At 44.7% G+C, this 20176-nt stretch overlaps 2 protein-coding genes across 2 annotated transcripts; both read left to right on the forward strand.

Annotated features, from left to right (window-relative positions):
• The first annotated feature begins 358 nt into the window (after nucleotides 1-358).
• ssu72 (SSU72 homolog, RNA polymerase II CTD phosphatase) lies at nucleotides 359-7572 on the forward strand. The gene is made up of 5 exons (XM_062545449.1): nucleotides 359-608; nucleotides 1331-1474; nucleotides 5113-5252; nucleotides 5499-5617; nucleotides 6150-7572. Exons 1-5 carry the CDS (start codon nucleotides 529-531, stop codon nucleotides 6249-6251), a joined length of 585 nt encoding a protein of 194 aa, XP_062401433.1. The 5' UTR covers nucleotides 359-528; the 3' UTR covers nucleotides 6252-7572.
• On the forward strand, nucleotides 6732-19370 carry tmem240b (transmembrane protein 240b). The gene is made up of 5 exons (XM_062544930.1): nucleotides 6732-6761; nucleotides 9471-9665; nucleotides 9963-10069; nucleotides 13348-13556; nucleotides 18589-19370. Exons 1-5 carry the CDS (start codon nucleotides 6732-6734, stop codon nucleotides 18741-18743), a joined length of 696 nt encoding a protein of 231 aa, XP_062400914.1. The 3' UTR covers nucleotides 18744-19370.
• Nucleotides 19371-20176: the final 806 nt, after the last annotated feature.

A 20176-nucleotide genomic window follows, 5' to 3' on the forward strand; every position in this document is an offset into this window, starting at 1 on the left:
AATAAGGCTACTCTCTGGAGATTAAAATCATAGCCTGCTCAATGGGATATCTAGGCTATAAGACTCAATTTTCTTTTATCCATTGAACAGATGCTTTTAATCAAGCTTGTAGGACAGGCTAAATTTGCAATGAAGCCATGATCTGGGCGTGAAAAGAGGATTGGTCGGGTCGACAGACACCAGATCTTTCCTCATTTAATGCAACATTCATGGAAACAATGTTACCTCGGTAGGAATATGTTATTGTTCTGAACGTTCTGAACACAGCACACGAAGCTCTTTGCTGTGAAGTGTGTTCTCCTGACGTAACTGGCAAGAGGGCTCCTCCCCCACTCAATGACATCAGCAAAAACGCTTAAATCCCCTTCCGCCATTTTAAAATCTGTCCTAGCACGAGAGTACACGGTCGTAGTCGTCGTGTAACATACACAGATAGGGATAACGAATACATTTTGCATACTATATTAGCTTGGACAAAAATATCTGATTTTTCGAGTTTAATTAGTTATCATTTTCGAGAGAAGTAAGATGCCGAGCCACCCGCTTCGCGTGGCGGTTGTGTGCTCGAGCAACCAGAACCGCAGCATGGAAGCTCACAACATCCTCAGGTAAAAATGAACGAAGATCCCACAAATTGGCAGAAGAGAAGAAGACAACAAGCTGTCCCTCGATGGGGTTTTCATATAATCTCGAGATTTTTTACGATCTTCACCATGCTGTCCGAAAACAACAAAAAGAAATCTCGACGCAAACGCAAAAACATTTCAGCCCAACCGTGGCTTAAACCTGGCATTATTGATTTTATTGGCGAAAATAGACTATTTTAACTTTGATTAGCACCATTATGTGCAGGGCTGTTAACGTATTTAAAATATTTGTGTTAAAACAGCTGATTAAGACATTCCAGGCGATCTTATCATCGGACAACAGCAGGATATGACATTTGTCTGTAATGATAAGTTTACCGGAAGCTAGCTGTACAAAATGGAGTGCGTAAGGCTTTCCAATGTTACAAGTTAACTTCAGTCATGGATAGCAGTGAAACTTCTTGGAACTTCTAACATTGGATTGGCAATAAAAGTCATACAATTAGACCTGATGCTAGGTACATTAGATTTAACCTTACGGCAGCCATATGGTAAGTCCAATTGATCCCAAAGCAAGTGATTCATCTTTGCGGTAAGGATTTCGCCAGTGGTGTCCTTACTATTACCGGGGTTAGAAAACAAGATCTACCTTCTCATCTTCTGTCTACCTACTGTCTTCCTTCTATGCAACTGTTGCTTGGCTTCTGTCTATTCTGTATTTAATCCATTCTCTATCTCCACAGCAAGCGTGGGTTTGACGTGCGATCATTTGGGACGGGATCACACGTGAAATTGCCAGGCCCAGCACCGGACAAGCCCAACGTGTATGACTTCAAAATCACTTACGAGCAGATGTACAACGATTTGGTCCGCAAGGACAAAGAACTGTATCCCCTCCACACAACACTGATGCGCACACTCTTTGTTCACGTAGGCCTATGTTGACAGACAGACACAAACACACGCACGCACGCACGCACGCACGCACGCACGCACGCACGCACACACACACACACACACACACACACACACACACACACACACACACACACACACACACACACACACACACACACACTAGTCAAGGTGATTGCTGGGACCTGTGTGATATCTTCTATATACTTCGTGCACACCACGTATTCTCTTTTGCACTTGCAACTAATTTTCCTAAACAAGTTCTTTACTCAAACAGCACAACTTCTGAAGGTGTCGTCAGTAGCCTATTTCGCAAATTTGTCAAATCGCAGGTAAACACAGAAATAGCAGGTCCGAATGTAAAAATGATTGTATTCACATCAGGCACCTAAGGGGTGTAGTGAATGCGTGATTACTTTTTTCAACATGGGCAAAGTGAAAGTCAAAGGGCTCCTCTTGGCAGATATGTGTATTTTAGAAGTTCATCAGGATATGTGTGGTAGATGAGTGGCAGTTATGGGTGAATGATGGACTGTTAGGGATGTGTTTTATGGGTTGAATTTTTTTCAAAAGTAAACTAATGGATTCATTCCAGGAGGGACACCGCTAGCACAAAACATGTGCTATGTTTGATTGGGAAAGGGTATTGTGTGGTGGTGTTCCATCGTTTCCCAGAACTGCCTTTGATAATCCTGTGGAGTACACTTCAAGGACAACATTGAGGAATTGACTGACCATTAGAGCATAGACTACACTGAGAAACACAGCTCATCGTTTCATCCCATATGGTGTGGGATTAGCTAAATAATGCATGTTAAGTACCTGACTTAAAACCCATATGCTATCCTTAGTTAGCATGTTAAGTTCATTATGTCGGTCTAGCTGTCGCTACGTTTAGATTTAAAAAAAAAAAAAGGTTTGTATTGAAGATTTAAAAAAAAAAAAAGAAAAAACACGCAAACAAACAAACAAACAAAAAAGACCTAACCCACTGAGCAAATGGAAATCTCTGTGTGAAACTAATCTGTAAATAATTTTCTATAGGTGCATCATCCTTAAGATCTTTTGATATGGATTATGTCAGGTCACACATTACCTGTGCGTATGTGTCTTTTTAAGCCTTGGGGAGGGATAGGGTGACCAGCTGTCTCAGAATATCAGGAAGGGCCTTGAGAAGGCTAGGTTTAATACAAACAGAGATTTTCCCTTATACTGTATTGTGTTCTGGCGGGTGTTTTTTTTTTTTTTCCTTTTCAAAATAGGTGTGTAGAGCACGTTGAGTGTTGCCATCTTTTTTGGCATGTATTTGACCATTAAAAAAAAAAAAAAAAAAAAAAAAGCCATTGTGTTTCCGGTGCCACTCAGATAGATGGATGTAGTTTGGAGATTGGAGCTTGCTGGACACCTACTGGTCAGTTCTTGTAAATTCACAGAAATCCAGCATCATTGGAAAGTGTAAGAGGAGGGGGGGGGGGAACGTCACACTGGCTTTGTTATTTTTATTTTACATTTATCCAGAGTAATCTTTGACAAAGTCAGTAATGTCTGATTTACTTTACCCTAATAGAGCTGATGTATGCATGCCATATGTTGGCAATGGAATGGATTGTCAGACATGGTGCTGTGGCTTTGCATCTATAACCGTTATTGCCATTTATTATTTTCCACCCACACATAGAGGTGATCTTGGAGGCCCTGTGTGGCGTATCATCGAACTTGTGAATGACCTTTCGGGACACATTTCACTGTACATAGTTTGCCAATCAAATTAAAGCTGCTCGTGGTTTTAGGTGGAAACAGATGTTAGGAGTAAATGCAGCATTTGACATATTGGCCACCCTACAGATTAACTGGCTTGATTATAATCAGGCCATGTGTGGCGTGTAATGACATTTGGCAGGGGATGGCCTGATCACTCCATTTAAATTTATGCACGTTTGCTTGTGCTGTTGAATAAGGGGAATGTTGTGTAATAGATAGATTTGTAGTGTTATTACAGTTGTTCTGCTTGTGTTTGGAAGACATGTTTGCGATTTCAGACTTTCATTAGGCCGGGATAGCAACCACAGTCATTACTTAGTTGTTATTAAGTAGGTGTAATATGATTGTGTTGAGTGGTTAGGGTTGACCGTGGTTAGGGTTTAAATACTGTTTATTATGGTTGGTTCTTTGGGCTGTCAGCTCAGCTCATTCATGTAAATGTAGATTCTTGCATGCAGTTCATATCAAGTCTTAAGAATTATGGCAAAGTTTTCCAAACAGAGACCACCTTAGGAAGAAATAAAATGAGAAGGCGCATGGGAAAAAACAGAATTGCTGACTAGCACTGTTTTACAGCTATTCTTTTCAAATATTTATTTAAGCACTTAAATATTGAATTGTTTGGACCATCATATCTCAACCACAGCCATTGAGATAATGTGTTACTGGAGAGGCCTTTTGTCTAGACCTTCTAAAAGTTTTTCTTTTTAAAAGCTAAATAACTATGACGGTGTGTAAAAATGGTTTTGAGAAACCTTCTGAGCAATATGTTGCAACAAATACAACAATCCCTTTCTCATGAACATGCTAGGGATGAGTTTCCCTCCCGGAAACGTCTCCCCTGTCTGATTCCTGTAGGGTCTCCAACCTTTTTTCCCCTCTAAGAGCTACTTTGACATAATGAACATGTTTGAGAGCTACTAATGTTTTATATGCTATTAGTAGTAGCATGTGTTCACATAGCTGATTTCCACCCAAAATAGCTGAAAATGTTTCGTATGCGTTTTAATGCTCTTTTAAATTCCTTTACCTTTTGTCTTTATAGATTGTGAATTTGATTTGATAGGAATTTTGATCAGGTTTAACAAGTGACTTTGCTGTCAAATTCACAATTTTCCTTGAACCTTACCTTGAAAGCTACTCATGTGGGGAGGTACTGGTAGGTCGCAAGCTACCTGTTGGAAACCCCTGCTCTATAGAAATCTTTCTGTAGTGGTACCACTAGATGGCATAAGAGTCCATTTTTTCACCCGCCCTTTTTTTCCACTCAGCCACTGAGGGTTAAGCCAGCTGCGGATTGGGCAGCAAGAGCTGTTTTGGGGTTGAAGGAGAGGGTTACCGTTCTTATTTTAATTTGTGCAGCCACTAAGTGGTCGCATTAAGAAATAGAAAGGTGATTCATGAACCTGATACTTCTAGATGCAGTCTTTGACTTTAATCCGATACTTTAAAAAAAAATCAATTTCAGTACTTATTGGAAAAAAACAACCGTACCTGTTCACATTCCTTGTCTTGGGCAATGGGGGAACAAATACAGTGACTTAGTATTATTGGCCTTTGAACATCCCTCTCAATCAACATGCTGACGTATCAAGGATTCAATTGAAAATTGGTCAGAAATAGCCTCTAACATGCTAAATGCACTTTTAAGGAGCACAGTTGCTCACAGCAATTTTAGATGGGGATATATACTTCTTAAGAAGGTGGTTTGAGTTGTGCTGGTTTAGGATGTTCGTCTTTAATTTGTGTTTTTAGATTGGGACAACGGCACATTTCTGATATCATACTTCCATACTGTTTAAGCAGCACTTCCTATATCCTGATTTCCTTAACCTAAGCCACCCCTCAGATACACACAGAACGGAATCCTTCACATGCTGGATCGCAACAAGCGCATCAAGGCACGACCAGAGCGCTTCCAGAGCTGCAAGGACCAGTTTGACCTGGTCGTCACCTGTGAGGAGAGGGTCTATGACCAGGTGCTAGAGGGTGAGTGCTAAATGCATCATACTAGCATGGAGATTTCATATATTTTTATTTTCATATTTTTTGATATTATTCTGTTTAGCTCTCCGTTTTGTTCACCTTGGTAAAATGCTTAAGTCATTGAGAAAAAGTGTATGGTTTCGAGTATGATTGCACATTACAATTTTGTCTGGTATTGTGTTGTGCTCTCTGTTTTTATTCATCATGCCCTCTGTATTTTCTTGCACACACTCTTGTCCTCATCTCCAGAACTGAACTCGCGTGAGCAGGAGACCTTCCAGCCGGTACACGTGATCAACGTGGACATTCAGGACAACCACGAGGAGGCCACTCTCGGAGCCTTCCTCATTTGTGAGCTCTGCCAGTGTGTGAGTATCTCAGCGTCATGGCCGCTCCCCCTTTTAAAGCTAAGGCTTCTCCGGGCTGCTTCCTCGACCCGTTTACCCTCCACAATCCTGGCCCTGAGAGCACCAGATTGAAGTCAGTACAATTGCAATGCTCCTGATTGATTATTTGAGTGTGCAGTTAATCAAGTGTGCTTCTGTTTTGATGTGTGCCTCTCTGGTTTGTTAGCACCAGGAAGGATGGAAGATGAGTTGAGACCCCGTACATTATCTTGATTTGGTGCCATATGCACTGTGCTGTTTTATGTAGAGCAGTGGTACAGCTATACATCTCATTGTAAATCTATAACAATTGCATACTGTCTTAATTATACGGAATGCTATCCATTCAGTGTGCTATGTAGTACTTTCCTTGTGGAAAGCTATCCTCTTATGCCGGTGCCACCTGCACTGATGAACCAGAAGTCTTGCAGATCCATAAGCCATCTTAAAAACGTTATTTTGAAGTTAGTTTACTGAACGTTTTGTCTGTTGGCCTGGTCTGTTGTTCCCTCAGATCCAGCACACTGACGACATGGAGAACGAGATGGACGAGCTGCTGCAGGAGTTTGAGGAGAAGAGCGGCCGGCCCTTCCTCCACACCGTCTGCTTCTACTGAGCAGCTGGCTGCTCCATGCGCCGTGCCGTGACGTCATTGCACTGTCTCTCCCCAAAGTCACACCTGAATTTACACAATATACAGTACACATACATGCTGTGGGGGTGGTGGGTTACCCACGACGCAACATCAAACCCCCCCTCCCCCCAAACACTCACCCCTGCCATTCTCTGATGACCTCCTTACCCCTCCAAGTACACAGGAAGGGCATTGCCTCCCACTCCCACCATAGTCCAGGGAGCCAAGGAGCGTTGATCTGTTCTGCTCACATGTTCCAGCTGCTACAGCTGTGAGGTGGCACTCAAGGGTGACTTCTGTTTACCTGGTGAGATTTGGATTTGGGCTGTGCAGAGACAGAGAGGTGTAAACCACCCCGTCTGTTGCACAGCCTTGTAGAGATGCAAGATTAGGGTGCAATATCTGGCTACGTATAGCCTTCTTTCCTAGTCATTATCAAACCCTCCCCATTACTGCTCAGTGATGCTTGAGTGGCTGTGGGGGTGTGCCTGGGTGAGGTGAGGTGGGAGGAGAGGAGAGGGGTTATTAATGGTGATCAACCCAGTCACATCCCAACAACTTTCTACTTTCACTCCAATTACCAAGGCTATGGGTCACCTCATTCTAATCCACGACCTTTGCCCCCTCCAGCTCTCTGTCACCCTCTCTGACATGGATACAACAGTTACGATGACAGAAGCCCCATTCCACTCTCTTCGCTCGCTCGCTCCCTCCCTCTCATTTCCTCTTCCTCCCTTTCTTTCTTTCTTTCTTTCTTTCTCTCTTTCTTTCTCTGTCTCTCAGTGCCCCTCTACTTCTGTTTTCCCCTCTGAGGGCAGATTGGTTTACTGTAAGTACTTTTAAGTGTAATAATCATTTTGGATTTTCCTTTTTTTATCACTTTTGCTTTTGTCAAATACGTGTGATGCTCTGGGTTGTGCAAAATGAACACAAGTGTAGTTTCTTCTATTTTGTGTGAGTGTGGGCGTGTGTGTGTGTGAGGAGAGCTAAGATGATGATGTGTAGTGTTGTGACGTGAGTGTTCTTACTTCTCGAGTGTACCGAGAGAAGATATTGATCCAACTGACGGAAAGGCAGTGAGTTAATGATTGCATCTTTATAATTCAATCACATTGTTTTGATACATATTTTAAACCTCAGATTTGTCATCTGCTCAGGGGGGAAATTGTGTTTTCTTTTTTGTACATTTAGCAAGACTTCAACATACTGAATTAATTGCAAGCTGAGAGCTCAGTCCAGAGTGCCTGAAATTCCTTGTGTAAATAATATGATTTCGCTAAAGGAATAAATGTCTCTAGCAAAAGTATTTGTTTTGTGCCTTTATTTATTTACAGAATATTCGTCAGATGGCAAACATGTGACTACTACTTAATAGAAAAGAGAGTTGGCTTGCGACTGAATGACTTGCTGATATTTTAGTAATAAATATATAAATGAAAATACAAGGGGGAACAGAAAGCATGTCCAAGGTTGTCTTGGGGGTTAGAGATGACCAGGGTTCTCCATTGAGAACTGGGTTAAGTGATCATGGGGGATGGATGATGTCGGATACTTTGGCCCTCTTGCAGTGCCCCTGGGACTCAAAGGCCTCTGATGACATTGAAACTTGTCCTTGAGTGAAGGTGGAGACACTATAGGCAATCAATTCTCAAAGTCGGTATACTTCACTGTTAGCACAGCTGTGCTGAGATGATACAGAATGACCTCTAAAAGTCAGATTTGCTTGTTCCTTTGAGTCACACTGTGGGATAAGACCCACCCAGTGTAATGATAGAAACAGAACTGTATGCACAAACCTTAATGTGAGAAGGAAATTATAAACAAGTCTTTAGATTAGTGCTCTTAAGGCTGTTTCAAAAGTAAAGAAAAAGAAAGGGGGACGTGTCTCTTGGGCAATGGTGTTTGTTGCAGTAAAACTAAGGTGGTCATTAAATTAGGCCGCTAATTCATCAGATACAAAACAAAAGACTTGAAGCACTCCTATGAAAAACAAAAAGCCTTCATTAGATTTTTTATTTAATAAAGGCTATTACAGGCCACACAGGAGTTTCTGAATTCTTCTGTGTTTTTTACTGATGAGGGGCCCATTTTGATGAGTACCCTGCATTTGTAGTTGATGACGGAATGTTAAACTGACAAGTTAAATGAGCGGTTCAGATGGTGTATTATGGTTATGACTGAGAAATGCTGATTTCAACTATATGTAGGCTAGGCCTACTGCATTTAACAGTAAACAGAATAGCGCTGCACACTGTAGGCTACACTCATGCTCAGTAATTGACATTCGCTTTAGTGCCAATCCTCCACTGGTGTCCGCACGCCCCTGACAGCGAAGTCGCCAATTAAGTGAATGGGTGGCTGTCACAAGCGAAGCCCTGCCCCAAAGAATGGTGCAGAATACCAATTTGATCTGCAATGTCACTCGTCACAGGGGAGGAATGTGCTTACCAATGTGATGTAACATTGTATCAATTACATGAAGCCAGTTTGGTCCAGTGCGCATTAAGGCCTATACAGTACTGGCAAAACATTTTGCATGAAGTGCAGACTGTTACATCCTGTTACGCGGTGATGGAAGCCTATTTAACTGCGTGTTACTGTAGGCTATAGTATAGATACAAAGCCAACCCACTGCAATTATCTCGGGAGGCGCTAACAACCTTCGGTGCAGCTTACAGGGCGCAGGTTTTCACTGGTCTCTTTCTCCAGCGAGTCAGTTGCTATCTGATATTTTCTGAATCGCTGGGTGGGAGGATCCAGTGTTTGCCTGCGCAAGTGCTGTAATCTTCGCTACCGTTGGATACCGAGGGAGAGGTAGGCTACGCTATTACAGTTACGACACTACTGTCAGCCTGAACTCGCCACAGATGCTGGAGAGAGAAAACAAGCAACAAGCGTCGGTTGCTCGAGAGACAAGTTTCCCTAGACAGGGCGCGGGAATGAGCTACGCACCGTGAGACTTCATCTTGACTCACTCTTTGGAACGGTCCTAAGGCGCACTGCATCTGTAACGGCGAGGATACCTTCTCGAAGCTGTTTCCTTGCGTTTCTTAAACACCTATCAGCAGCGCCGCTCCTCAGCACCGAGGCTAGCTCTCAGGTGGAGGTGCGTGTGGCATCTATGGCGGGGATGTGAGGTGACAGGAGACAACGCTCGCTTGAATCCGCCGAGCACCGTGCCTCCAGCGGGCGAACTGAAAGGGAAAGCAGAGTCGTGCCCCGGTGGGAGCTCCATCTGTGAGCGCCTTCAACCGAGGACAGCTGTTATTTCAGCAGGTGGAACCACGGGCTGCCGTGAACTGGAGGGTGAACGTAGGGAATCGTCGAGTTTTGGAAGTTTTGCACATAATTCTGAGCACCATGATGTTTATGATTCTCGGGGCTGCCATAGTAATGGTAAGAGGACTTTACCGCTCACACACCCACTTCCCCAGTTCTTAGAGTAACGCGCCTCACAGAACTGGCACCTTTTTGGATACATTAACTCCAGTGACTGCTTGTATTAGATCAACAGGCACCTCCAAATAATTGACGTTTTATGTCCACACAGCGGACATTTTTATGTTTAACATTTTTACAACGGATTTTTTTTTCAATATTTATTTTTTTCATTGAAATGTAGTCTATTTGTGTCACCGGCAAACTGCCTTTGCGGCTCGTGTCGTCCCAGTTGACTTGGATGGTTCTTTGCAGGCGGTAGCGTGTTTAACGGACATGAACGCTCTTCTGGATCGCTTTCACAACTATATCTTACCACATTTAAGAGGAGAGGACCGCGTCTGTCATTGCAACTGTGGAAGGTAAACTATAGGCCTAACTGTAATGTAACAGCTCGAAGAGTGTTTAATCATGGTTGGTTTTCTTATATTTTCTGCCTAATGATGTCTGAAGTTATTGTTTTAGAGATACAACAACTTCATACCTTTCAGCCCTCTCTGGTTTAGTCTTGCGTAGGTCCACCACATCTAGGTTATGTTTCTATTACATAAATGAGCTTTCTTTAGGCCTATTCTGTATGCTATATGACGAAATGTAGGCTATCAATTTGTCGCCACAAAATTGACCAGAAGTAATCATTTAAGGGGTATTTTTTTCCAAATTCAAAAATGCACTGGACTCCAGACCTCCCTAGCATGGGCCCCAAAATGATTTTCTTTCATAATTGGCAAAAAAAAAAAAAAAAATCTATCGGCACCCCTGCACCATCACACATAAAACTGTAAATACGAACAGAAAGAGACAATTGAATCACCTCCATCTATTGAATCACCTCCACTGTTCCAAGAGGTTGTCACTAACAACTATTGATTACTTGTCAAGTGCTGTGAGTTGATGTGTCTCCCGACCTCCAGTTTGCTGGAGACAGAAGGCTATTCTGCTCTCTGTTCCTGGACCACATGCATGTCAGGATTAGCACTGTATGTTAACATTTTGTGTGAGACATAGGAAGACTCAGTTTTCAGAGAGATGTGATTTGGTTCTGTGATCACACCTACTCTGAATTTCTTCCATGTCTCATTTGCACATTGTGTGATTTTTTTCTCCACTTTTAAGCGTCACTCCGATCTAAGTTGGTCTCTGACTGCATTCGTGAATATGCTCTCCAATACAATAGTTTGGAGCTTCTTTTGCTCCACCAGGACATCAGCAAAGGTGCAAATGCAAAAAAAAAAAAAAAACGAAACAAGCTTCATCTAAAACCCATTCCCTGTGATAGCAGATTGGACCAACAGGGTTTCATAAAGTGTCTCCACATGTCAAAAGCACTCGTGCATGTGTTTGTGTGTTACACGAATGTTCATTGTGCCATAGAACGAGTAAGTGCTTCAGACAGACTGTCTTGCAATATACTGCATGTACCCTCATGAATGAAGAGCCCACCTGCCAGTGTATTAGCATGGAGTTTGGCACACTATCAGTAAGCACACTATCAGTGTCAGCTTTTGCTATGTGAATGTGAATGTAGAGAGAATAGACCCTCCTCCACACGTGCAGAAGAGGTGTTGTCTTCTCTTTTCAACAGAAACGTATGAGATGCCCTGGCCCTCATGGGATGTCTAAACACCACTAAGGGCAAGAGCAACTATGTATGAGATTGTGTGTTAATGATCCCCCTTTGCTGGTAGATGAATTCAAGTGAATGCCTCATCCCTCTGGGTGTCTGACTGTTTGGCTGTTCAACTAGTCCGCTGCTGCCACAGCTTCCTTTAGAGCCTCACACTGTTGCCTTAATCTCCCCTGAACCGAGCACACTCCCACGCAACACTCAGCAACTGTATCTGCACTGCTGTCTCACAGGCATTATGCTTTATAAAACAAGATATGTTGTTACACTTTATTTATAGGAAAAGATCTCCTCAGAGCTGCTTGCGAGTGAAGGCCGGGTATTAGTCTGTAGATCTCTAATGCTGCAGATTTTATAAGATGCCAGGCAGCCGCTGCCTGTGAATACTTCATGCTGCCTTGTAACTCATTTTGTTTGCCACACAGCTGACTTGTTTTGAAAGCCGCCCCTGGTGTTTTCTGGCATTTTCAGCGGCAGTGACTTTCCTGAGAGAGAGAGAGAGAGAGAGAGAGAGAGAGAGAGTTCAAGTGAGAGAGAAAGAGAGAGCTGTTGCAGCATATATCTCCCACCTACTCAGACCCCAGGGCCTCACAACCCTTTCTTTTCTAGGAGTATCGGGCTTCTCCCTCTCGCTCTCTCTAAATCTCTCCTAGCCACACACACACACACACACACACACACACACACACACACACACATACATATACATATTCATACATACAATAATGTACTTGCCTATGTGTAAATGTGTTTGGTGTGTATGTCTGTGTGTTTTATATGTGTATATGTGTGTGTTTCCAGCCCTCTACCCATATTTACGGTGCTCTAAGTCACTGACACTCTCTCTGTTTCCTAGAGTGTATATTTCTTCTTCCCCTCTTTCTCCCGTTAGTGGCACCTTTCTCTCCTTCTCTCTCCTTCTCAGGCTGTCTATCTTTTTCTTTTTTTCTTTCTTTTTTTCCTTCTTTCTTTCTTTCTTTCTTTCTCTTATCCCCTCTGCCATACACCTTTCTCCTCATATACGGTACCTCTCTCATCATCTCTAACCCTGGATCTCTCTCAGTCTATCTTAAACCATGTACCCTTCTCATTCTTGATTTGCATCCTGCTTCTACATTGATGCTCTCTCTCTCTCTCTCTCTCTCTCTGTCTCTCTCTCTCTCTCTCCTCTGCTTCCCCTCCTCCTCCACAGTGCTGCATTGTGCTTATGTGGCAGGTTTTGGTGTTAGGCTCATGGTCCATGTTGTGAGAGTGTGTGGGCCACCCTGGGGAGTATGGGTGCAGTTGCCCGTGATGCGTTCCTCCAGCACGCCCCATAAGCCCTCATTAGACCCAGCGGGCCCCCCAGTCCTGCAGCCCCGCGAGCCCACCAGGCCATTAGCCTCTCCTCATCTTGCAGACGCACGGAGCGCCGCTCACCTTGTTGCTGGAAATGATGATGAATTAAAGCATTTCTCCCACACGCGCTCTTCCCCATCTCTCTCCCTCCCTCTCTTGTTTTCTCTCTGTCTCTCTCTCTCTCATGTTCTCTAGCCTTTCATCCCTCTATCCCCCCCTCCTCTGTCTCTGGCTCCTTGGCTCTTGTTTAGTTCCCATTATTCGGCTTGCCTGCTCTCATCACAGTGCCTTTATTTGCTGTCATGATACATGTAAGGCAATATTCATTCTCTTTCCCATGCTCCTTTCCCTTCTTATTCATTGGTCTGCTCTCTCTCTCTCTCTCTCTCTCTCTCTCTCTCTCTCTCTTTCTATCATTGTGGTATATGCCTCTCCACCTGTCCCTCTGTCATCCTTCCTCTATCATCCTCTCTCTCTTTCTTGACTCTTTCGCTGTATCCCTTTGGTTCATTTCAGTTGAAAACACGCCCTTTGATATGACTGAGCCTCTTTCTGTCTGTTTCTCTCTTTCTCTCTCTCTATACCTCCAGCAATCACTCCTCCTATTTTCCCCTCCATCATGCCAATCCCACGCCGTCTGGCTGGCCCACTGACCGTCTCCCTCTCTCCTCGCAGGCACCACGTGCACTATGTGATCCCGTACGACGGGGACCAGTCGCTGGTGGACTCCTCGGAGAACTACTTTGTGAGCAGCGGCGTCACCAAGCAGGAGATGGACCTGATGCTGGGCCTGCTGCTGGGCTTCTGCCTGAGCTGGCTGCTGCTGTGGCTGGACGGGGTGCTGCAGTGCGCCCTGCGGGCCTGGAGATCCAGCCCACACCACGGTACGTCTACGCAGCCTCGGCGGAGGGACGGTAGTGTTTAGACTAAGCAACATCATCCGTGTGTGAATTAAAAAAAGGCAGCACTGGAGCTCTAATCTGGAGTGGTTTTTTTTATTCATTTTTATTTATGCTCATTTAAGGCTCCTTGGGTCCAGCACGTATATCTGTAACCTCTGGGATGTGCACGCCCCTTGCACAAATTAGACTAGAGTGTGCCGACACTCTCTGTCTCTTCCCAATGCACCTTCGCCCAAAATCTTTTACTGACAAACATACGATAAGCCATGATTTTATTGAGCGATCCTGGCAAAAATAGAACTGAATTGTAAATCAATACAGTTGCGGTGGCAGAGTTTGAGGCTGGGGTGTGGGGATGTATTTATAATATGGAGTCTGTGAGTGGAGAGAGAGATGACTTATTCCCATGCAGATGACTTATTCCCATTCATTTCAAATAGTAAAACTATGCTAGCTACTTTCATACCTGGACGTATAGAGAGATGACCACCTACATCTTTTTTTTGGCCGGTGTTGCCCATGACTGCTGACCACAGTAGCACAAACCCTATATGCTCTCTGGTCATTCTGATGGAAAGCAGCCTGAGAACTACAGCTACTGGCCAACAGTGTGTGTCCCATGACCACACTCTTGAAAGGATTATTTTAAGGCTATCACTGGCCATTCTCAAGCCTCTCCGGAGGCCACTCTGGTAAACTGACCAGTTATGTATTCTAGGCGTCAGTGGTCACAGGAGAGACTGCTACAGGAAGCTCTCTAAATGCTTGGCATCTAAGGCAGTCAAAGTGAGAGACTGTGTTTCTGGTTCATTGTTCCAGCTGTGGGCATCTTTTATTAATGAAGTTTTGTAACTCACGCTACACCTCTACATACATCAGTTTACATCAGCCCAGAAGAGAGAGAGAGAGAGAGAGAGAGAGTGTGTGTGTGTGTGTGTGTGTGTGTCTGTGTGTGTGTGTGTGTGTGTGTGTGAGAGAGAGAGAGTGTGTGTGTGTGTGTCTTGTGATTTGCCAGAGCAGAATCACTCTCACGTCACTGCTACTTGCATCTCTGCGCTGCTTTGTCCTATTATCAAGCTCTCTGCGCTGACTGTTACCCTTAGAATAAATGCTGGCCAGAGGCTAGAGCAGAACACAGCACAGGTGCATGTGTGTGTGTGTGTGTGTGTGTGTGTGTGTGTGTGTGTGTGTGCGTGTGTGTGTGTGTGTGTGTGTGTGTGTGTGTGCGTGTGTGTGTCGGAGGAGTAGTCAGGCACTACATTCTCTCTGCCTCCGCATCTCCCCTCAGTCTCTGGAGCTTAATGTGCATGTCACTAACGTGTTACACAAGCAGCACGCGATCGTCAGTGGACAGGAATTCGTGTTGGCATGCGGACGCTCTACTGTAGTAGTCCTCTGGTCATTGGTATAGATGTGCTCCCTCAAACCGGATCAACTGAGATGCCCTGCAGGAGGCCCAGGGTGTCCTTGTGTTACGCACCCAAAGCCTGAGCTTTTATGCAGAGTTGAGCGCACCTACAGGAGCGCCCCCTACAGGATGCCACCAGGGATGCATCTAGTGGAGGGGCATAAGGGCATAGTGATGTGTGGCTATGAAGACTCCAAGCAGACTGTGTGTGAGAGAGAGACCATTGTGAATGGCAAAGGCAGTTAGTGTTGTAGTGTATGAGGATAGTCTGTGGAGTTTGAGGAGAGTATGCTGGATTTATAGCCTATATAATTATAACCTGTTGTTACTGGGTTATGGGTCACCTAGGACCACTCTACACTTTTCTGTTTAGGTGGAGAGATGGTAAGCAAGGCTGAGTGAGTGACAGAGAGGAGGGGTTGACAGGGAATGGAAGAGAGAGACAGACAGAGAGATAGATAGACTGTGAGAAAAAGAGAGAGAAGGAGAGAGAGAGTGTGTGTGCTGAGGTTTAGGGAGCGCTGCAGTGTGTTCTGAGTGGGGCCAACTTCTAATACTGTAGATGGGAGAGAGAGAGAGAGTGCTACTGAAGGACTGGAACTGTGTGAAGGACTGAGAAGGGAGTTGGCATAGGATGTGTGCGATAGAGGCTGTGTAGCAGGGAGGTGTGTGTCTGTGTGTGTGTGTGTGTGTGTGTGTGTGAAGAGGGACTGTATGAGTGTAAGTGGTTGAATAAGACTACAGGTAATCACTGTTTCAGCTCAATTGTGCATTCTGGGATCAAATCTAGCCCACACCATGGCAATCAGGGGAAAGAGGGAGTCTGTCTAGGTTTGGGAAAGAGTATGTGTGTGTGTGCGTGTGTGTGTGGGTGAGAGAGGGAGAATGAGTCAGTGTGTGCGTATTTGTGTAGGAGACAAAAGGGACAGATGCAGGAAGAGAAGGTGTACAGTATGTGTGTGTGTGTGTGTGTGTGTGTGTGTGTGTGAGAGAGAGAGAGCGTGAGAGAGAGAGAGAGAGAGAGAGAACGAGAGAGTGTGTGTAGGAGGGAGAGGAGAAAATAAGTGAGTGTGTAAGTGGGGGAATGTAGAGCTAGTAGCACCCACTGGGTTGGATGGAGTAGGATGGCTGCAGCATGACCTCAAAACTACCGCCAGGAGCTCGCAGTGAAGAGTGTGGTGATTTGGCAGCTCACCAGTGTGCTGGCTATACTGTGGCATTTTGCCATGCCTTTGCAGGCCGGTCCAGTCCAGACACACACACACACACAGATCAAGAGAGAGAGAGCGTACAGTAGAGGGGGAGAGAGGGAGAGAGAGAGAGTGACTGAGAGATAGAGAAAGTGGATGAGAAAGACCGTATGTCAATGTCAAAATGAGAGAGTGAACGAATGTGTGAGTGAGTGTAGCTAATCACCTAAGAGCATGTTCGCCCGTGTTGAGTCCAGCACTTTTTTTGTTGTTCTCGTGTTGTAAATATGTGGCAGTGCTGGTGTTGGGCGATGCCAACTGGCTTTCTCGGGGCTCAGGCCAGCCGGCCCAGAAATCTGGAAATGCTTTATCTTACAGCCCTGCAGCAGAAGGGCTCATTGTTGCCCGTGGTCACTGCTCAGAATACAAATCAAAAATCAAAACAAAAACAAAAGCAATAACAATAAGTGCTTCTCAATGCAGCACAACACAATAAGCGCTGTAGGTTCAGTATGCCAGGGAAGTGTATATCGGACATTAGCTACATCAGATCTTGAGGAAGCACTTAGGGCATATATCAGCTCTGATAAGTGCGGACACATTGAGGGATTGGGACTCTGCCATTGCAATAAGCACCTAAAAGCAGATCATAAAGCTCTAGCTCCAGTGGATGGGATTACAGCAACAAATGAATTTGTTGGAGGACAGTTGCGGCGTTTCTCCCTTTTCATTTATTTATTTATTACTTTGGCGAATGCAATTCATTTCTTGGCTTTAAGCTGCAGTGGTGTGGGCGATCCTCGTCTCGGTACAGACCTGTCAAATGTTTCCCTGCGTATTGAGCGGATGACTCAAGCAGCCCACTTTGTCACGGTCTTTCTTCAGATTACCGCCTTACTTTTTCTCAAATGTCACGTCGGCTCAGCGAATATTTGGCTTCAGTGCCACAGCACTTTTAGGGAAATAGTATATGTGTTTTGTGTCTCTGAAAGTGGTTAACGGCTCTCTCTGTATGCATTAGAGAAGATTACTTTCTTGTAATGCATGTTTGTGTTAGTTTGCACACATATACTGCACATACACCACTATTTGCAGTATCTGATGTAAAATCTGATGTAAAACCTACTCTTCAATAATATCAATGATCTATCTTCAGATTTCTTCGCAATGCAGTTCATATCCACACACATAAAGGAAGAGATTTAACATGATTTCTTTTATTGTTCTGGTATAATCAGATGGCCTTTAAAATGGTATGCTTAGAAAGCTGTTGTTTTTCTATATTCAGAATGGGCATTAATATATTCATATACTGAGACCTACATTTAGACATAAATGATCTCTCTTTTTCCCACCTAGCTAGACTATGTATGAATGTTTCATCAAGTTCCACAGCACAGAACTATGACTCTGGATTGGATTATAATTATAAATCCGTTTCTAGGATGGTATTTCATTTTACAAAAATGTAATTATGGAATGTAATTAATCTCTCCTTCCCTCTCTTTCCCTCTCTCTGTCTTTCACTCTCTCTTTTCCTCTCTCTCTCTCTGCCTCTGTTAAGTTCACACTATCTAACACCCTCTTCTGTCTTGTCAGTAAAAATTGAAATGGGCCGTTACTTGAGAGGGCAGCGAACGTCTCCTTGTCTTGCCATCCACTTTACTCCTCCCTCTCTCCCCTCCTCCATCCATCTATCCATCCATCCATCCATCCCTCCCTCCCTCCTTCCGGGCAAATAAGTCATCTTAATCGCCCGTGTACATTTATCAGCTCAATTAAATAAAAAGGCCCATGGTACGAGCTGGCGTGGCCTGAATTTACAGTCCGGGGGCACGAGGAGCGAGCGCGTGAGCGACCTTGTGGATCTCTGGTAGCACACAAATCACCTGATGTAGGAGCCATACGTGGAGCCGTAATGTGTCGCGTCACCGCTCACTCAGTCAGAATGAAATAGCGCGCCGTCCTCCAGAACAAGGTTAGGGCTGCGGGAGGAGAAAGGTTAAGTGCTTAGTGGAAGTGAGATCAGCGAGTCGAGCGTATAGTCTCGTGAGGCCAGGCAGACGTGGCCATGCCACTTAGGTGATGAGAACTGACAGGCTGGAGTTGGAAGCCATAGGAAATGAGGACTAGAATGACTAGAATGACTTTGAAAGAATAATAGAAACTACATATCCCAGCCTCCTCTGCAGCACCCTTCTCCATTACCACTCCAGCTATACATGTACTTAGTGGAGCCTTGTCAAAGACTCTTGATCCCATCCACATCTGGACCTGCTTCATATAGTTTTCTCATTAGCACTAGATGTGGAGCCTGTACAGTAACAGTTGTTGTATTTTAACAATACTACATACTACACGTGATCGTATTTTATCATCCAAGTCTTGATTGGATCCCTTCTTTGTCCCCATGCAGACATCGTGCCGTGGGAGTGGCTGTCCCGGGTGTGTAACCTGCGGGAGCTGCGCAGGCGGCTGCAGCTGCGGCTGCTGGAGGACTCTGGGGGGAACATGGTGCACATCAAGCAGAAGCTCTACCACAACGGCCACCCCAGCCCTCGCCACCTCTGAGGCAGGCCCCCCCCCCCCCCCCCCCTCCTCCACCACCCCAGCCTGCAAACCTCAGATGTGGCCAAGCACGCCTTCGACTCCACCCAACATTAGCGTACTGATGGCCCAACATGCAGAATTTGTTCCAGCAGAGAGACAGACAGATGGACAGGCAGACTGATGATGGATGGACAGATGGACAGCCCACCTCCGAACTCCCACCTCTCTTCAGAGGGCGCATTTCACCTGTGACTCCTCCCAGTCCATCTCTGGCTCCTCCTGTTTCCTATTGGACAACAGAACGCTCGACTATTAACCCATTCTGTTAGAGATGGCGCCATCCTGCCATCTCAAGGCATCTCCCTCTCCACACATCCACCCTGAGACAAACTGCTCCAAACCATGAGGGTGGTCCATGGTGTTTTTAGGGCAGCCACCTACTGTCCCACCCTGGAGCCTACACAGCCACCTCAATCCATCAGCTACACCTTCAGCCTCGACCTCTACTATCACCAGTCAATGGTGCTGCGTCAGTTACAACAGCTCCACAATCTCAGTATTTGGTGAGACAATTCACAACATGGTTATTTTTGAAACCTCTCGCTGACACCAGCATAGCTTAGGCAACTTTCAGTCGACCCTCACCTGACGCTCATTGGCTTGTCCATTGGTTCTTTAGGTTGCCATTCTGTGAAGGAATTCTATTATGGGATGTCATCAGGACGAAGGGGTGTGCATGGGGGGTAGGAGTGGGGTTGAGTGGGGGTGAGTAGGGGCTATCGGTAGAAGGTGTACAGTAACCTTTGCTTGCAGGTCTTTTGTAGAGTAGCTGTCTACTTTGCTTGCAGTAGTCTGCTTTTAATCTGTCCTGTCGGTGAAAGTGAGCGTGCGTGTGTGTTTGTGTAAAAGATGTGGGAGGGAGTCCAGGTTCATATATTTTTGATGTCTCCATTTTTCAAATGGGATTTTGCGCCCAGGGAAAATGTTTGTTAGTGTCTATTTTGGAGAATCAGCATGTTTATATATGAAAAAAAAAACCACGCACATTGTGGGGGAGGGTTAAGTGCAGGTGCTAGAGGAAACATTAGTTGGGGTTCTGATTTTTTTAAACACTTAGCAGGGGTTGGGTTTAACAAAAAGCATTCGTAGTCAAAATAAATATTGTAAATATTGTTTTTTTTCCCTTGGATTGACTAAGGTCGTTTCAATTTTAGGTAAAAATTGGATGTTTTGCACTGATAATGTTGGAGAGGACAGACTGAAGGAGAGAGAGGAGGGCATTGAGATTTGGTAAGAGCGAAGTACTCAAGGAAAGTTCTGGTAAATGATTCATGCCCTTAATGAATTATGGGTATTACTTTGGCTGCTTTTTGTGTCCCTTGTGGAGATTGTTCCAACTAACACACATACATCACCACTAAATGTGTGCATTAAATGTTTGAGTTGGACCTGGG

The sequence above is a fragment of the Sardina pilchardus genome, chromosome 9 (assembly GCF_963854185.1).
Source record: "Sardina pilchardus chromosome 9, fSarPil1.1, whole genome shotgun sequence".
NCBI classification, from domain to species: Eukaryota; Metazoa; Chordata; class Actinopteri; order Clupeiformes; family Clupeidae; genus Sardina; species Sardina pilchardus.